The following is a 20734-nucleotide window of genomic DNA, read 5'->3' as shown; positions in this document are numbered from 1 at the left end:
TTGCGAACGGATTTTTGATATCTCGAACGGTTTGGCCGTGGCGAGGAAACGAATTTATGGCGAATAATGGAAACAGGAAGTGTGTTATAACTTCTGCATACATTAACTGATCTTGATGAAACTTCAGCAGTGTGTTCGTTGTAAGAGGCCGATCACATGGATGTGACTATTGTGAGTCAAAGTTATAGCGCCACCAACTGGCAGCAGGAAGTTTGTCACTTTCAAAATGCTTTGAAATCACTCTCTTATTTTTACCCGATTTGCTTCAAACTTTATGTGTATACTGTAGACACACGGCAGATGTAGACCTGTGAAAGGATTATTGATATCTTAGATACTGTTGCCGTGGCAATGCTTCAAACTTTAATATTCTTTTTTTAAGCTTTTGAGACTCTTAACATACTTGAAATTGCATGAAACTCGACAGACACATCACATTTATTATCCAGTAGACATGTGCAAAGTTTCAGAAAGGGGCGTGGTGGAATGGCTCAGTAGCGCCACCTTTAGCCAAAAATGGGGGCTTAGTTTTTCCTAGAATCGCAAAACTTGGTACGTATATTGTTCTCATCAGGCCGGACAACTTTCTAAATTATTGTCATTAGCTCAGACCAACAGGAAGTCAGATATTTTGGTTTGAATGTGGATTTTCTGGAGAATTTTCTCTCTCTCTCTGTGTGTGTGTGTGTGTGGAGGGGGTGGGGGGGATTTGTCTATTCCATTAAATCTTTGTTTTTCAAGGTTTCAGGGGCTTTTGGGGCCCTTAACGTGCTCAAAAACTCTTGAAACTTTTCACACAGGTCAGAACCTGCGGCCATCAGGGCCGGACTGAAGCTGGTACCTGGGCGTGGCAGGGGGGCTCGACAGCGCCCCCTTGAACGGGGTCCGAAAACTTGGTCCATATTTCAAACACGCTTGCATGAATTAATATGAAACTCGGTACACATATAGATCTCATCAGGCCGAACAACTTCCGCACTCTAAGTTATTAGCTCCGCCCAACAGGAAGTCGGCTATTATGGGTTGTTTGAAAAACGCATGCTGTGGAATTTGATGTACTCCTCCTAGAGAATTCATCCAATCACCTCCAAACTCGGTCAGCATGAAGTCAAGACATTGAGGATGCTAAATTGCGGACGGATTTTTGATATCTCGAACGGTTTGGCCGTGGCGAGGACACGAATTTATGGCGAGAAAAGAGAAACACGAAGTGGTATAACTTCTGCACACATTAACTGATCTTGATGAAACTTCAGCAGTGTGTTCGTGGTAAGAGGCTGATCAGATGGATGTAACTATTGTGAGTCAAAGTTATAGCGCCACCAACTGGCAGCAGGAAGTGTGTCACTTTCAAAATGTTTTGAAATCACCCTCTTATTTTTACCCGATTTGCTTCAAATTTTATGTGTATAATGTAGACACACGGCAGATGTAGACCTGTGAAAGGATTTTTGATATCTTTAATACTGTTGCCATGGCAACGCTTCAAACTTTAATATTCTCTTTTGATGCTTTTGAGACTCTTAACATACTTGAAATTGGATGAAACTCGACAGACACATCACATTTATTAGCCCGTAGACATGTGCAAAGTTTCAGAAACGGGCGTGGTGAGGGGCTCAGTAGCGCCACCTTTAGTCATAAGTGGGGGGGTTAGTTTTATCAACAGCAACAAAACTTGGTATGTGTATTGTTCTCATCAAGACGGACAACTTTCTAATTGACATTAACTATCTCCGACCAACGGGAAGAGAGATATTTTGGTTTGAATGTGGATTTTCTGAAGAATTTTCTCTCCCTCTTTCTGTGTCTCTGTGTGTGTGAGGGGAGGGGGGGATTTGACTATTGCTTTTATATTGTTAATCAAGGTTTCAGGGGCTTTTGGGGTCCTTAACGTACTCAAAAACTCTTGAAACTTTGCACACAAGTCAGAACCCCCTGCCATCAGGGACGGGCAGAAGCTGGTACCCGGGCGTGGCTGGGGGGCTCAACAGCGCCCCCTTGAACGGGGTTCTAAAACTTGGTCCATATATCAAACACGCTTGCATGAATTAATATGAAACTCGGTACACATATAGATCTCATCGTGCCGAACAACTTTCCCCCGGTCAAGTTTTACGCCAGCCCAACAGGAAGTCGGCTATTATGGGTTGTTTGGAAAACGCTTGCTGTGGAATGTGAAATACTCCTCCAAGAAAATTCACCGTGTCCCCTCCAAACTCGGTGTGCATGTAGTCAAGACACTGAGGATGCTAAATTGCGGACGGATTTTTGATATCTCGAATGGTTTGGCCGTGGCGAGGAATCGAATTTATGGCGAGTAAAGAGAAACACGAAGTGGAATAACTTCTGCATACATTAACTGATCTTGATGAAACTTCAGCAGTGTGTTCGTGGTAAGAGGCCGGTCAGATGGATGCAACTATTGTGAGTCAAAGTTATAGCGCCACCAACTGGCAACAGGAACAGTGTCACTTTCAAAATGCTTTTGACAAAATGGGGGGGTTACTTTTACCCACAGTTACAAAAATCAGTACATATATTGGTCTCATCGAGCCGGACAAGTTTCTAATTTACAGTCATTAGCTCTGACCAACAGGAAGTCAGATATTTTGGTTTGAATGTGGATTTATTTGCAAAATCGGCCTCTGAATTTTATATATATATATATATATATATATATATATATATATATATATATATATATATATTTTAAAGTGACAAGACAGAGAATATTACTTGTCCGATATATATATATATATATATATATATATATATATATATATATTACATTTTTATATATATATATATATATATATATATATATATATATATATATATATATATATATAAATATAGCTGCGAGCAGCGATGGAGGGCCCAAGCCGGTGACACCGCCACCCCGGTGCCTTTAGTGTAACTAAAGGCAACAGGGTAGCGGTGCCACCGCCTTGGGCCCGCAATCGCTGCTCGCAGCTATATTTATTATTATTTTTTTTCTTTTTCTTCATTATTTTTTTTTGTGCCTTTTTGCCACTTTTGGGGCCCTTAACATGCTCAAAAACTCTTGAAACTTTGCACACAGGTCAGAACCCGCGGCCATCAGGGCCGGACTGAAGCTGGTACCCGGGCGTGGCAGGGGGGCTCGACAGCGCCCCCTGGAATGGGGTCCGAAATCTTGGTCCATATATCAAACACGCTTGCATGTAATAATATGAAACTCAGTACACATATAGATCTCATCGGGCCGCACAACTTTCGTGCTCTAAGTTTTACAAAAGCCCAACAGGAAGTCGGTTATTATACGTTGTTTGGAAAACGCATACAATGGAATGTGAAATACTCCTCCTAGGGAATTCATCCGATCGCCGCCAAACTCGGTGTGAATGAAGTCAAGACATTGAGGATGAATTCTTGCGAACAGATTTTTGATATCTCGAACGGTTTGGCCGTGGCGAGGAAACGAATTTATGGCGAATAATGGGACACAGGAAGTGTGTTATAACTTCTGCATACATTATCTGATCTTGCTGAAACTTCAGCAGTGTGTTCGTTGTAAGAGGCCGATCACATGGATATGACCTTTGTGAGTCAAAGTTATAGCGCCACCAACTGGCAACAGGAAGTGTGTCACTTTCAAAATGCTTTGAAATCACTTTCTTATTTTTACCCGATTTGCTTAAAACTTTATGTGTATAATGTAGACACACGGCAGATGTAGACCTGTGAAAGGATTATTGATATCTTAGATACTGTTGCCGTGGCAACGCATCAAACTTTAATATTCTTTTCGGATGCTTTTGAGACTCTTCACATGCTTGAAAATGCATGAAACTCGACAGACACATCACATTTATTATACAGTAGACATGTGCAAAGTTTCAGAAATGGGCGTGGTGGAATGGCTCAGTAGCGCCACCTTTAGTCAACAATGGGGGCTTAGTTTTTCCTAGAATCACAAAACTTGGTAGGTGTATTGTTCTCATCAAGCAGGACACCTTTCTAACTTACAGTCATTACCTCAGACCCACAGGAAGTCAGATATTTTGGTTTGAATGTGGATTTTCTGGAGAATTTTCTCTCTCTCTCTCTCTCTGTGTCTGTGTGTGTGTGCGTGGGGGGGGGGGGGGGGGATTTGTCTATTCCATTTAATCTTTGTTCTTCAAGGTTTCAGGGGCTTTTGGGGCCCTTAACGTGCTCAAAAACTCTTGAAACGTTCCACACAGGTCAGAACCCACGGTCATCAGGGCCGGGCTGAAGCTGGTACCCGGGCGTGGCAGGGGGGCTCAACAGCGCCCCCTTGGACACGGTCTAAAAACTTGGTCCATATATCAAACACGCTTGCATGAATTAATATGAAACTCGGTACACATATAGATCTCATCGGGCCGAACAACTTCCGCACTCTAAGTTATTAGCTCCGCCCAACAGGAAGTCGGCTATTATGGGTTGTTTGAAAAACGCATGCTGTGGAATTTGATGTACTCCTCCTAGAGAATTCATCCACTCGCCTCCAAACTCGGTCAGCATGAAGTCAAGACATTGAGGATGATAAATTCCGGATGGATTTTTGATATCTCGAACGGTTTGGCCATGGCGAGGACACGAATTTATGGCGAGAAAAGAGAAACACGAAGTTTTATAACTTCTGCATACATTAACTGATCTTGATGAAACTTCAGCAGTGTGTTCGTGGTAAGAGGCCGGTCAGATGGATGTAACTATTGTGAGTCAAAGTTATAGCGCCACCAACTGGTAGCAGGAAGTGTGTCACTTTCAAAATATTTTTGACAAAAGTGGGGGGGTTACTTTTACCCACAGTTACAAAAATCAGTACGCATATTGGTCTCATCGAGCCGGACAACTTTCTAATTTACAGTCATTAGCTCTGAGCAACAGGAAGTCAGATATTTTGGTTTGAATGTGGATTTTTTGGATATGTCAGACTCTGAGTTTTTAGCTACTCCTCCTAAGTGGTTTATTTTATTCACACCAAACTTTTTCAACATGATAAAAATACATTAAATATATATATATATATATATATATATATATATATATATATATATATATATATATATAAATATAGCTGCGAGCAGCGATGAAGGGCCAAAGCCGGGGGCACCGCCACCCTAAAGGCACCGGGGTGGCGGTGCCACCGGCTTGGGCCCGTAATCGCTGCTCGCAGCTATATTTTTGTATTGCATTTTGAAAATGTAATTTTTGGATATTCAAAGTATGATAACAGTGTGATTAAGGAGGCCTTTGTATACATACATTTTATATACATATATATTTTATATATGTGTGTTTTCTTTGCTCCCCTGGCTCTAAAATGTATGTTGTATTGTTTTGTTGTTTAAAGCAATAAAAAAAAAAAAAAATGCTGTTTTAACAATTGTGCTTTTGTGTTAACGGCTTTTAATTGTAAGAGATGCCATAGAGTGCGTCATAAATGTTTTATATTTTTTAAAAAGTTATGACATGTTTTATGATAGGCCAATATGTTAGCAAAGAGTATAGAAGTACCAAGAGGCGAAACTCCGTTGCAGTTTTGACAACAGCCACTAGGTGGCGCTTCGGTAGCGCGGCCGCCATTTTGGACTGAACCAACGGCTTTACCGTTAGCACAACTACCGTATACAGCATTAATATTATGTCTGTAAATAATTGGAGACAAAGAAAACAGTGTTCTGCCATCAACTGCAACAACTACCAGTCTACAACCAATCAACTAGCATTTCATAGATTCCCCAAAGATCCAGAGAGGTAAAGTAGAAAAGGTTTTTATTAACTTTAAAGTGAGTTAACGTCAACGATAACAGGTGCTGTAACGTTAATGTAAGCTATCCCATAACCGCAGTAACAGTTTGCTAACGTTTTGTATGTATTTGGTCGAAATTGTCAAGACTCGAAGTGGGCTTTTTAAATCGCATACTTTCAGAGATATATGAACACCTAACCTGGCAAATGACCGCTTTCACGCTGTCACCTTTTTTTCGCATAAACATGAAAATCACTATCCAAACTTAAATGGTTGTAATTCAAGAATGCTTTGGAATATAGACCTATGGTTGGTCTTGTTTTAAAGAAGACATTTGTCAGATTATTGTTGAAGTGAAATAAATTATGAAAGTGAAACAGAAAAAAGTTATATAAGTTTGAGTTTATTAAAATGTACAAATTTAAAAATATAATTATTTATATTTTATATAAAATATATATATTACAAAATATTTTACTCTAGAACTGCAAGAAAATGAAAGCAAAAAATCTGAAGAAGTTGTGTTCCACATAGGTTGATATGTTGATATCTCGCTCCTGCCGTGTGCTCTAACGTTACACGGTTTGGAGCTGCGCGCTCTTGCTCGCTCGCTCGCTCTAGATTCCGGGAGATTTTAGCCTAATTTGCGGGCATCAGGGAGCCGCTATCAATATGCGGGAGACTCCCGGAACTTCCGGGAGACATGGGATGTCTGCTATAGAGATATTAAAAACTAGAAACTACTATTTAGTTCATTTAACCGCTTTTGAATTTGAACCGGTTATCGTTCAATTCTATGACAGCTGTGTTGCGTTCAGTCCAAGATGGCGGAGCTGCAGCTCTGCGCATGGGTGCGTTTGTTGCAATGGAACGTTCTATTGAGTTTCGCCTCTTGGTACTTCTATACTCTTTGATGTTAGCATTCAAAATGACAGGGTTTCAGCAAATTTTAAAATATGTAAAAGTCTTAATTCGCCTTTAAACAAATTAAGGCTTGAAAATGAGCAGAAAGACTTAAATTAATGAAGTCATGTAGTTGATTGTTGCATGTACTGCAAAAGAAATGTTGCTCCTCAGTATCAGATTGTACTGTAAAAGTTACATTCCTGAATGTATTGTATGTACTGTAAGTTATGTTAAATAAATGTGTGGTAAAATTAATTAAAAAGTAATGGAGTTAAACATGTATTTTGCTTTCACTGACATGCAAGATTTTCAGGGACGTTGTCAGCAAGCCCAAATTCAGAGAAGAGGCCCACTTTGTATGGCTGGACAAGTTCTTTAAATCTAAGTTGTGAGTACTGTAAAAGGTACTTGAGAAAGTATGGCTTTCCGTCCATCTATTTCTATCTGTCTGTCTGTACAATCTATCCATCTGTCTAATCTATCTATCTGACTGTCTGTCTATCCATCTATCTCTATCTGCCTATCTGTCATGTCCATCTATCTGTCTTTGTATCATAGACTGTATTGTATTGTACCTTCAAAACTTTCAGCTTGAAAACTACTTTGAACTTCAAACTGAAAACCTTAAAAATTCAAGCTTTTAAAATTATTTAAAACTTTCAGGCTAAGCTTTCTCAAGCCAACCTAAAGTTTGCCTTTGACAATGTACTGTATGTAGTTGGTTTAACTTCATTCAAACTACTTTATTGGAGTAAATGTTTTATAATAGCCTATATAATGCACAAAAATAAACAATTATTAACTATTACAGAGGAATGATTAAAATAAGAAATATATAAGGTGCCATTAATGTTTACAGTAATTTTGTAATTTACACAGTGAAGTGCAACAGAAAAACTTTAAATAAAATACTACACAGATATTGCACAATATATACTCTGAAATTCCTTATAAGTTTAGCTTAGATCAGGCATAGTTAAAACTATGTACTCCTTTTTGCTGCTTTCATTATTACTTTAGTTTTTTTAAAACATTAACATTTATTAAAAGTTAAATTTGCGCATGCGTTTTAAAGACGCGTGACGTCAAAACTCGTGACGTCACCGCGTAACGCGCATGCGCCATATCGCGGTGACAGCGCATGCGCGTTACGCGGTGACGTCACGAGTTTTGACGTCACGCGTCTTTAAAACGCATGCGCAAATTTAACTTTTAATAAATGTTAATGTTTTAAAAAAACTAAAGTAATACATACGTGACACATAACACATACGTGATGTACATACGTGACGTGAATACGTGACGTCACCGCGCTACAGTCCGCAGCGAGGAGTACTTGCCCCATTTCGCTTGGCGATGTGCGCGGCTTTTTTGTAACAGTGCGCGCGGCTCCGCATCCGAAGATGAACGACTTCGAGCCGAATCTGGCCGAGCTCGAACTTCTCACCACACCGGCACCCAGTTTGCACGTCTAAATTAGTTGCTTACATTAAAAAAATTTGCATACAATAGCATAAAAAGTATTTTTAATGAACATAAAGGTCCATGTTTAATAAAAATGAAACTTAATGAAATGTTTAGTGAAATTAGAAAATATGTAAGAGATTGTTAATTTAGTTATATTGTATACACATTCTCATATCCAATTATTTTGTTTTATTGTCACTAGTAATAATCTCGGGGTTTACTGGGTTTACACAATTCTTTTTGTAGTGTGGTATTGGTGGCGGTGTACTAAAATAAACATTGTCACGCGTGTATAGCTTTCTTCTTCTCACCGCTGATTCCTGATGGTTTAGAGGAAAATTACTTGAGTCGCCCCGTCGTTTCAAAGAATAGTACAATGGCGAGCGCGTCAAGTATAAACGCCTCGTCCGTTTGGGGAGGTGCGCGCGCTGTCTGCGGAGACTTGCGCTGCGGTGCCAGGCGAAAGTATAAACAAGGCTTAACAGTACTGCACCCAACCCCAGCTCAGATGCATCAGTTTGTACTACAAACTGAAGTTCAAAATTCGGACTCTGTAACACAGGATCTTTGCACAAACAAGACTTAAGGTCTTGGAAGGCATGTTCGCATTCGGATGTCCACTTGACTTTAGTAGAACTGCTTTTCTTTGTTAGGTCCTTCAGTGACGCCACTCTGCTGGCAAAGTTAGGTATAAACCTCCTTGTACCAACCTATCAAACCCAGAAAGGATCTGACCCCTTTCTTTGATGACGGCGGTGCACATGACAAAATTGCTTGAAGTTTGTCCACTTGTGGTCTCACTGAACCTCCTCCAGCAGCGTAACCCAAGAAAGAAACTTCCTGCTTGGCGATCTGGCATTTCTTTGCGTTTACCACTAGGGCTGGGTATTGACACAAATTTCACAATTTGATTCGATTTCGATTCACAAGCTTGCAATTCGATTCGATTTCGATTCCGATTCAATTCGATTCAATATTGATTATTTTGGATATCAGGTACAGTACATGGCAAATTTTCTCAAGGAAAACAAATCTCTTAACTAATGCTGTAAACTATGGGAGTCAGTTGTAGCCTACTAGGCTTCATTAGCCTATTATAATATTGAAGGTAAAAATTAACTGATTTTTATACAAACACTTAAATTACACTTTTATTTATTTACACTTTCACCCCTGGTACTAGATTCTGGAACTCTTTTTGCTGTTTAGGTGATAGATGATCTATTAGTGGGAAAGTTGACTTTGAATTAACAGGAAAATATTGTTCTTCTAATTCCTCTTCACCCTCCACTTTCCTTGCCCACAGCTGCTCTGACCATGAGCCTTTTCTTTCATTCCAAGGCCTCAACAGATTAATATGGAAGATCTGAAACTTTTTCCTACGATCAGGTACAGAAATCTCATAATTTGTGAGACTTAGCTTTCTAAGCACTTCATATGGTCCTTGCCATTTAGCCAAAAGTGAACTTTCAGAAGTAGGAAGTAATAACAGTACCTTCTGCCCTGGAGTCAGCACTCTTTTCCTACTGGACTGATCATACCAGTATTTATGTTGCTGCTGTGCTTTTGTCATGTTAGCTCTCACAACATCGGTCATTGAGTCTGAATTTCTCTATCATCTTCAAAACATGACAGAATGTTTGTTTGCTCACGTGCATTACCTCCTTCCCTGGCCTCCTTTAGCATATCTAACGGTCCACGAACCTGACGTCCATACAGCATCTCAAATGGTGAGAAGCCCGTTGATGCCTATGAAACTTCATGATACGCGAACATCAAATATGGCAACCATTGGTCCCAATCAGCACCTGTATCAGACACAAACTTTCGTAGCATTGACTTCAGTGTCTGATTAAATCTTTCCAAAAAATATTGGAAATCTTTTCTCGAGAAAAAAGTTGAACCAGTGCATTCACAACCTGCCTTGTCTTGATGTTTCGGAGAGGAAAAACTTCTGGATAACGCGTAGCGTAATCAGCAACAACCAAAATGTACTTATTACCAGCTCTACTCCTTTCTAAAGGTCCTACACTGTAAAAATAAAAGGTGCCTGGAGGAACCTTTTGGGGTTCTTCACTTTGCCACACCGGCGGAACCGTCTGTAGATCCTCTAGGCACCCTTTAAAAAGGGGCAGTTCTCTGAGGAACCACACAAGTTTCCTGAGGAACTCTTATATTAGGCACTGTGTGGAACCACTTTGGGTGCCTCCAGGAACCAAATTTCATTTTTTTTAAATATTTAATTTCATGTTACTATGGTTACCTTTGACTTCTATTATAATAAACAAATTGAACCAAATACAAAATAAGAATTGTTTATTACATATTTTATATTCATTTTTATACATACACTTCCATGCACATGGGAAATAAACTATAGATTTAATATCAATGAATACACAAAAAATGTTTATAATACATAAGCAACATGAATAATCAACCATGTATATACAATAGGCTATACACGAAAAGACATTTCAACAAAATGCATGGAAACACATATGTTCCACGAAATAAATCAATGTAAAAAAAAAATTAAATAATTTTGACTAATTAAAAATGTCCATCTTCACTTAACTTTAAAACATTTGTGTTTCAGTCCGATGGTAAGTCTGACATCACTGTTTCCAAGTCCAAAAGCTCTATCAGATGCCAAAAACAAACAAACAGTGCTAATATACACTTATTGTGCTGTACTATTCCTGAAAATTATGATCCTAACCTTTATAACCTTTATCTCTATACCGAAATCTCTGATGGTTAGATATTCAGCTATTTTGAATCATAAAATGTTGAAGTCTGGCATGCCTTTAGACTGGAGACTGTAATGTACACTATGGCTTTTGAAAAGTTTAAATGTGTGACTTGAATCAACAGTGTTCATAAATGGTTGTTGAGTATTCTCACCAGAAACAAGATAAGAGGAAGTAGAAGTAGAGGCTTTGACCCGGAAACAGTATTAAGGTGCAGTAAAATTATCTGTTGTTCTGTGAATGTTCACTGGTGAATTCCAGTCATTTCAATAAGAATCCACATGATCAGCAATTTCGTTTGTGGTCAAAAATGTCACTATGGGACCAAGGTGGTCACTGGAATTCGCTAGATTTGACCAACAGAAAGCTGCTTGAAAGTGACTCCTGTGTGAGCTGGGCTTCATACATTACATCGCTACACTGCTGACAATGGTCAATGGACTTTTTTGCCTGTGTAATTTCACGAAATTCACAAATGTGACCGCACCTTTAATCACTGCAACATAAAATGCAATCAATAATAAAATCTTCACAAGGGACATGTGAGGTACTTAACGAGTTAGAAAAGTGAAAAGGTACAGCAGATTCGTTTTCCGTTTGTTTTTCCTCTTTTCTGGTGGATGGTCCAGGCACTTCAGTGATTTTCAGGTCTACAGGAGGATTTTTGTTCTTTTTCAAACTTGTATTTCAGCTTACCGAGATCCCTGCAAAGTACAAAATTTACTGTTAGTAATGTTATTAAAGTGATAGTTGTGAAATTTAAATAATTTCCTCAGCCTTGTGACGTTCCAAACCTGTTTGACTTTCTGTCTGTGGAACCCAAAAGCAGATCTCGGGCATAATGCAGCCCCAGTCACCGATCGCTTACCGATCACTGCATGAAACAAGCAGAAACAATTTATGTAAATCATTTAGGAAACCATTCTTATGTACACTTGTCTAGTTCAATTCAATGCAACAATTTATGTAAAAATGGTTAAGCTCCAAAAATGTCCCAGAAAAGATCCTAAAAATAATCAATGAGTTCACAACTCATGTGTTATGGGTTGTGTTGTAAGTCTTCTGAAGCCATATAATTGCTTTTTCCTTTTTTTTTTTGTTGAAAAAGACTAAACTTGAAGTTATAATTCAGAGTTAAAATGTGTTATATTCAAATGCAAATGATAAAGATATAAGAAAAAATGCATAGCATTATTGGCGCCAATGCTGTGATAGCCTATTATTATTTTTCTGAGTAACATGAATGAGATTTGAGAGCATGAGGGAAGATTTTCAGAGAATAACTGATTAAAAAACACAAGTACACAGTCAAACAATACAATTTCACACAGAGAATGTTCATAGTAATAAAGTACTTGCATGTGGTGCAGGTAACTTACTGTAATTCAATGTTGCCACTGAAATGTTCTGATTATTTTAGAAATGTACTGGTTGTTCTGGGGAAACAAAAGAACAAAGCTGATTATTCACAACATAATATTTATTGACCAGTAAATGGCTTTAAAATGGTATTTGAGAGAATGAGGGCACCTGTAGTAAGTAAAGTTAGGCTAAACAAAAACAACCAAACTATATTAACCTGCTTTTGTTATTCATAACAAACGCCAATGACAACAGCAGGAATCTGCTAAATTAGTTAGGCTATATCAGCGAATTGAAGACACAGTTGTACAGAATATGTTGAATTGAATGACTAAATCAATCTAAGACAATAAGTCAATTTCCATTTGTTCATTAACTTAGATCAATGTAGTTAGCATCGCGGCTAAAACCTTCGTACCAGATACTGTGCAATAAACGAGTGGTAAACACTGTAAAAACGTAGTAATGTATAATAAATTTAGTTTATATATATATGTGTGTTTGAATATATAGTGAGTAGACTCTGTATTTATATTTATTTGGCGAGTTTACAAACCTTGTATCGGAGAGCCGGACAAATGGCGGAAGCTTTGATGAGGGGAGCCGTTACTTTCAAACCCGATGACGATCAGCTGAGCTTTGTTGCGCGCGAGCAGCGCGAGCATCACTGAAGCGACGACAGCAGAGGAATAGCAGCAGTTTCGTGACAGAATAAAACTTTTCTCCTCCTGGTGGTTCTTCTTCATATTATTATTATTATTATTATTATTATTATTATTATTATTATTATTATTTAGTGTTGTTGTTTAAGGTTTAAATTAATCAATAAAATAGGCCTATACTAAATAAATGTAAGCTACCCAGGTGAAAAAGACATATAGGCTACTGTTAAATTATGTTTTATTAACAAAGTTCGGGAGGAGCAGGTTCAGATAATTAACCAAATTATGCACAGCTGGAGATTAATCAGTAATCAACTCAATGACAGAGTATAAATTCACAGCAGACCTATCTCTGTTCATTGAAAGTTTGTCAGCATCCCTCCTCCACCCCATCTCCTCACTTCCAGTTCCATCTACACTTACCAACTGGGGGGAGTACTCTGGGTTCGGGCCTAACTCCGCGCTCGGAGCCCTCCCCCCGGACAGCACACCAAATACGCATAAACTTATTGTACTAATTATATGTAGATGTGAACTCGTGAAATGTATTAAAAATGCATTAAAGTATATATTGTATTGTAGGTCTACTAAAAACACACTCAAGCAGGCTACATTTTTAATACATTTAATAGTACATCTTTTTCACCTGGGTATGTATACTGAATCAAACTTAAGTAACCTATAATAATAATAATAGGATAATAATAATCTTATTCTGGCCTCACTGAACCATTGGGATCCTCCAGATGCTGGCTTTAACATAAGAGATCTTCCAGGAACCACTTAAATGTTAAAAGATCTTCCAATAACCCTTTTATCGCATTCAAGTTCCTCTATTTTCCCCCAAAGCACTTCGAGGTCTCATGGTAATGAAAAGGTGACTCCAGAACCTCTGAACTAAATACAAAGTGCTTAAAGGATCCCATAAGTTCCAGCAAGAACCTCAAAGATTGTCAATGCTCCTCCAGTAACCCTACTATAGGAGAAAGAGCTTTGAGGCACTTAAATTACATTTTGAAGTTCCTTGAGTATCCGACAGGATATTTGAGGCTCCTTTAGTTTTTACAGTGTACGATGTCCATTGCAATTCGAGAAAATGGTACGTCAATAATAGGTAAGCTTACCAGAGGTACTCTGTCACTCTTTTTAGCAGGTCTCACTAACTGACATTCAGGGCATGATTTACAAAAATCAACAACATCTGTATAGAGTTTAGGCCAATAAAACTTACTAGCAATTCTAGACTGGGTTTTCTGTTGGCCTAAATGTCCTGCCCAAAGTACTGAATGAACTAATTGTAATACCTTTAACCTCATAGACTCCGGTACCACCAATATCTCCTTAAGTACAACTTTTCATCTTTAATCATCAGCTGATCTTTCTGAATTAATGTTGACATTCTGTTGTTAACCTTAGCATTCTCAAACAGCGGTTTCAAAGTTTCATCCTGCCTTTGCAATTGCACAATATCATGAGGAATTTGCTCAAGATCGTCTGTGTACGGTTTTGTCACATTTTCAATTACTTCAGTACACATAACTTTATTGCGATGTTTCTCCCTCCTAGATTTCCTCTTTTTCGAAACCCAATTGAACGGTAAATCTTGCAAAAGCGGTTTACTGACCTCCTCTTCTTGTTACAACCCTAGCATCTGCTACATTATCATTCTGTAACAAATCCACCAACACTGGTATATCTCTGCCTGATATCACTGGATAGGGTGATTTGTCAATTACCCCAAGAGATAATTTATAGGCTTGACCTTCAATTTCAATCACAATCTCAGTTTTAGGATACTCTTTTTCATCGCCATGAATACAACAGACTTTCAGTTTGTCATGATTTAGTACATTTGACTTAACCTGACCTAAACATTCTGATCTCACTAATGTTTGGCTTGAACCAGAATCAACCAATGCTTTAAACAACGTGTTTCCAATCTTCACCTCCACTACTGTGTCGGTGTTCAGTTCTAGCTCATTCAGCTTCACTGACGATCTTAACTCATAACACAGGCGAGTATTAGATACATTTTGCACTGGACAATCGGCTTTTTTATGCCCTGCCTGGCCGCATGCATGACATATAATTACATCCCCTCTGTTTTACTTACTAACTCCCCCAGCCCGCATACCGTTACTCGGAGTAGAATTGTTTTGTAACGTTCGACTATTAGCGCCAACATTTCTCAGACCACTACCCTTAGCATCCCCAGACTTACCAGTAATGCTGTGGTTGACGTCTCACCATTGTCTCGTCTGATGCAATGATCGCCTTGCAGTCATGAATGTCTCTGCCAGTTCTGCCGCTTGTCTACACGAAGTAGGACCATTCTGCTTCACCCAAGTTCTTGCTTCTGGATTCAGCATTTTGAGAAACTGTACCAGCACTATTCGCCAATCTCTTGCTTGGTTCGACGTGAAGGGACCATCCACTTTTCGTACAGATCTTTCAATCTTACATACAGTTCACGTGGTGTTTCATCATCTCCCGGACTGTATGCTCTGAAACGTTGTCGGAAGGTTTCTGGGTTAATTTCAAACTTGTCAAGTATCGCTTGCTTAACACAGTCATAGTTCAGTGAATTATCCGGCTCCATGGCCACATACGCTGCTCTTGCCTTGCCTGTTAGCAACGGTAAGAGATGTAACACCCAGTCATGACTCAGCCATTTGCACGCTTGAGCAATACGTTCAAAAGTCATTAAATAATGCTCAATGTCCTCATCACATGACCAAGGCAGCATTCTTTGGCTGTTAAAGCTTATTGAACCATAACCTTGTGTTGCTGTTACAGCTTCATCTGCCGCTGCTGATGTAGTCACCTCAGTTTGCGCTTGTTGATAAATCTTGTTTATAAATCATAAATATAATCACTGATCACATGTACAATACATATTCAAATAAGACAGTTTATCATATCAACACATTCATATCACTCTCTGTCTTACTAAATAGTATAACCCATAACAGAATCATTAGGGATATTCACATCATCAGAACACTCCCCTGCACAGGACCAAACAGGTAAGTTAAGCCATGACATGGGTTGAATAATAAACGTATACAAAATAAACAAATATGTAACCTTCAAAGTCTCTGTTCATTTCTTGTCCTTAATCACTCCACATAATTTAGACACTAAACCTTGACCTGGTCTCTATACACATACAAAATCATAATAATGAATCAATGTACACAATAACACAGTGAACTGATGTTCACGTGATAACCCGCAGGTTCATTATCACAGACACAAACCTCATTTTAGGCTTGTTTTTTCCTCTTCTATAAAAGAATAACAGTCTTGTTCACTCTATGTTCTTCTAATATTAGTAATGTGCCTGAGGAGGGTTCTCTTCAAGAGAAAGTTAACTTTATTAAAAATGTAATAATATTTTGTTCACCCTCATGTCATTTCATAATTACAAACATTTGGATGGAACAAGAAAGAAATGCTGAAGAATGTGCTAGTTCGTCTTTTCCATGCAATTCCAACAAATGACGACTGTAGCTTTTACGCTTAAAAAAACAAAAACAAATGCTGCGTTAAAAACAGAAAAAAAAAATCCCAAGCATTTTAATGCATTAACAGTTAACTTTAATCCCCCTGTAGTCAATCATTTTATCCCTTAAAACTCATCTTTGATCACAAAAATTATTTAAATGTTTTTTTCTTGAAAAAAAAAAAAAAATTCTTCATGCCTTAAAATAGCTTGAATGTATCTACACTCTTGCCTCGTTTAGTATACGCGGTTCTATGAATATGCAAATTAGCTCCACCTCCACTCACTCACACCAGCTCAGAGATCCACTTGTTGATAATCACACGTTGTCGTGATTGGTTACAATTTAGTTTGTGATGTCAGAAACACCAGCGATTTCACCAGCGTTTTTTTGAGACCGTCTTTGGTTGACTGCAGTTTTAAGGAGAAAATACTCAGCAATGGTGTTGACTTATTCATGTGTACATGGTTTGCCTTAAAGCATATTAAAAACACCACATAGACATAGAAACAACATTATTTGATTTTGAGGTTGATTTTCTCCACAGGGGGACTTTAACGCAATTAACAGAGCATCTGTTTTTTATTCTGTCATCTTTTGGCTGCCCTACAGTAGGCTAAATGATCACTCTATCATTCATTCAAGTGCTATTAAACCATTCAAGTGTGATAAGATGCAAAAAAGAACTCAAATCTTTACTTGATTATCAATTCCCCAACTCTCTGTCTGGTGATGCGGCTCTCTGTGAACAAACACCTGAGTTTAAAAGTGTTAAATGAATGCAAAGAGTTGTGAGAAAATATGATGTGTGTTAGATCCGGGTTATGTGGTCAGCTCTTAAAGTGACAGCAGCCTAATAAACCTACTGCAGTCTGTGATTAATGTTAATCAAAGAACAAAAGACAAAGAGAAAATCACTCACTGCTCTTGACTGAATAACATTTGTAGCTTTAATAAGGATTAATCTATACTTAATTTATAATGTATGCAGTGAAGACTGTGAAGTGTTTGATAACTTTAATTTCTGTTCCTACCTGTTAGACCTACCTGAAAATCTTAAAACACTGTTTACAAGGTTACATGGGTCAAGAACAATGAAAAAAATAATAATAATAATTTTTGTGCATTTTACCAGGGCAGGCAAAAATCTGAACCGCCTCGCCTGGAAAAAAAACCTTAGTGTTGAACCCTGATATATTAAAGGCACAGCTAAATGTGACATTTATTACAATGGGTTTATGTCAAGATTATTTTAAGTCCACTTAAATTAAATATTGTTATATTTTTAAATCAATATCTTTCAATTGTACTTTAATGCTGAATGGCTAAAATTAAGTGGAAAAAAATCCATGTAATAGAGACATCACTATTGTATCAGTGATACTGGCCTTCATTCATAGTGCTTAGTAAAAAGAAGTATTTAAAATATACTGTCTTTGTTATTTCTACATTATTTTGGAGATTAAATGTGAAAGTATTACAGCATAAAAATATATAAAATGCTTTAATGTTAGGTGCGATTAATCGCGATTAATTACAGAAATTTTGCGATTTAAATCAGGGTTTTTTATCGATTGACAGCACTAAAAAAGAAATGTATCATAAATGTGGTTTATATGGGGCTGTTTACACCTGGCCACTTCATGAGTTTTCTCAGATCGGATAGCTATCCGATCGTGAAAAGACCAGGTGTAAATGCCCTCCGAAACGCATTCGAAACGGATTTGAATCCGATTGCTCAAACCACTTCAGGAGGTGGTCTGGGCCGCATTCGAGACAAAACTGGACAAGTGTAAAGGCATCTGGTTGTTGAAACCACAAATGTAAATTGTACTCCTCCCAAAAATGCTAAAAAAAATAAACGTGTGAGAGCGTGTTATAGGCTATATGTAATGTTATAGCCAGATATGACGACGCTACTGGAACACGCATCACCGCAGATGAGAAGCTGAGCATCTATTCATTAAGCCAACGTGCAAACTATCGCAAATCAGAGTGAAAGCAGAGAATGTCTAATAAGGGGAGAAGTTCCACTCTCAGTAAACTTCCGGCTTCTGAACTGGTTGCAGTTCCACTCTGGTTCCATATGAGGGCGAATGGAGGTCTATGGCGCTATACCCCAGGATATAATTTTTTGTCTAGTAATTTGAATGTTGTATTCGAAAGGAGATGCAAAGAAATTACACATTGCTGGGTGTTAGATTTTTTAGAGTCACTTATTTGCTTTAAAAAGTCTTTTAAAATGTCAATGACGTCATACACATCGTACAACCAGAGATACTGCTTTACGGCAATCCTTCAGTCACTTTGGTGCTTTCGCGCTCTGCACTTTCTTTTCTCTCGAGGCATCGACAACACAGCTGACAGGTAAATACACGTGCTAGAAGAGTTTTTGTTTTGTTTGTTTCTGGTCCCGCTTCGGATGCCACGATGCCATCAAGCGGTATCTCTGGTCGTAATCAGTCCTTCACTGACCAATCAGCGTTCATTACCAGAATGCTAGCGTGTTATGGGCAACAACAACTCAACCTGTAAGAAATCGAAAGGACATAAGTACTCGTTCATTCAACTTTCGACCTATAACCCATGTTGAACTTGCAAAACCTACAATCAAATCTGAGATTTCTCAACGGCAATTGGGTGAAAGAGACAAATTTAGCCGTCTATCCCCATAGACTCCCATTCATTTTGCACTCATGGGCGATCGCCCCCAGTGGAACTCTGGTGGAACTACAACCAAAATTCGGTACAATAGGACTTAATAGGGAGTGGCCAAGCTCTCCGTAGACGGGCTCTGGTGAAAGTAAGTCGCAGACGCTTAACACACAATCATCATCATTAAAAGTAAATTCTTAAGAAATGAAATGATCTTACCAGGGCTGTTGCCGCTCTCTCTTATTGCGGTCTTTGATTTTGAAATTTTAGCTGATGATCAATAAAATGCAGCTCATATCTGTTGCTTTCGGTGACGTGCACTCCATTAAATCTGCATATAGCGTGGGAATTGAAGATCAGATTTAAATCTGTTTCGCAAAAACACATTTATGTGACCAGGTGTAAATGGAATCGTTTTGATAAATCAGATAGCTATCTGATCTGAGAAAACGCATGAAGTGACCAGATGTAAACAGCCCCTATGACACATCTACTTTTCAAAGTCTTGAAGCAGTACAATCGTTTTTTGTAAGGAACAGTAAATTTTAGTCTGTAATCTGTATTGTATTGCATGTGTTGTATAGACCACTTTTATGGTGCTGTAACTGTTATGTAAAGCTTGATATCCCTATTTTACTGTCATTATGTTGAAAAGAGTGGCCAGGATATTCTGCAAAAAAGAGAAGTTTCAGTTTCTCTTTATTGATAAAATGTCTTTTATTGAAAACTTTTTGTTACCATTTATTTTCATTTATTTAGTAGTTTATTCATGTATTTTTTTCATTCATTTATGTATTCATTCATTCTTTCGTTATTTTTTTTCATTCATTTATTTACATAGGATATGTTCTTGCAGACTGATCCTAAAACAGCAATTATATGAGTACTTTATATTAAAATTAGTACATTATTGCATATTATTGAATAATGTTGCTTTTGATATGTGTAGTATTTTGATTTAGTATTTTAGTATATTTTAATATTGTAATTGAAGTGAAAATTATTTTTACACTGATTTTTCCTGTTTTATTTGTCCTTTTCTCATCGCTCACTCTCTGGCACTGCTTTCCAGTCGGTTACCACGGAAACAAGGCTCGGTGTTGTATTGTACAACGGGTATTATTCTTCAGTGGCTCCGCTCAGATACGTAAGTGTTCTAAACCTCTTTCCCTCCACTCCTTTCTGCTGTTTCATTACTCCCCTCCCCCCATCCTCTATCTGTCTGCTTTGGCTTTTCTTTTTCTTTCTGTAAGAGACGCCGGTGTTTAATCAATACACAGCCGGTGTACAGGGCGCACACATGCACTTATACATACTCAAAGCAATGTCAAACATATAATTGCACATACATTCAATATCACTCACTGACTCACTCACTGACTCACTCACTCACTCACATCAACTCTGCTTCAGCGGTTGCAGAGTGGAGATGCCTAAAGTACTGTTCACCATGCTTCTTAGTTTGACTCATCCACTCAGACAGCTTTCACAGCAACCCATATAGAAAACACATTATGTACTGTTGTTGTTGTTGTTTTTTCTCTTACATCTCTTCTGTTTTGATGCCAACATATTCGTACGTACAGAAGTCCCTGATAAAAGCCTGTTAGGGATCTGAATGACATCATTCAGGCTACGTTCACACAGTCAGTGTTTGGG

At 38.1% G+C, this 20734-nt stretch overlaps 1 protein-coding gene and 1 long non-coding RNA gene across 4 annotated transcripts in view; one reads left to right on the top strand and one right to left on the bottom strand.

The window, feature by feature from the left end:
- The window catches only part of dhx36 (DEAH (Asp-Glu-Ala-His) box polypeptide 36), a 226734-nt gene that overhangs the window by 29147 nt on the left and 176853 nt on the right, over positions 1-20734 (top strand). For all 3 annotated transcript variants that reach the window (XR_014607670.1, XM_084123913.1, XM_084123912.1), the window contains exon 7: positions 20148-20222. Coding sequence is in view for 2 of the 3 variants with exons in the window: in XM_084123913.1 (XP_083980039.1) it covers positions 20148-20222 (75 nt within the window). In the remaining variant the exon portion in view is untranslated. The remainder of the gene's footprint in view (positions 1-20147; positions 20223-20734) is intronic.
- LOC311089328 lies at positions 10437-15121 on the bottom strand. Its single transcript, XR_014607673.1, has 3 exons — positions 12270-15121; positions 11685-11764; positions 10437-11594 (listed from the first exon to the last, which is right to left on the bottom strand). It is a non-coding gene; the product is annotated as an uncharacterized lncRNA (long non-coding RNA).

The sequence above is a fragment of the Abramis brama genome (assembly GCF_963993115.1).
Source record: "Abramis brama genome assembly, chromosome: 9".
In the NCBI taxonomy this organism is placed as follows: Eukaryota; Metazoa; Chordata; class Actinopteri; order Cypriniformes; family Leuciscidae; genus Abramis; species Abramis brama.
The sequence above is the reverse complement of the archived record's forward strand: the minus strand, read 5'-3'. Positions and strand labels throughout refer to the sequence as shown.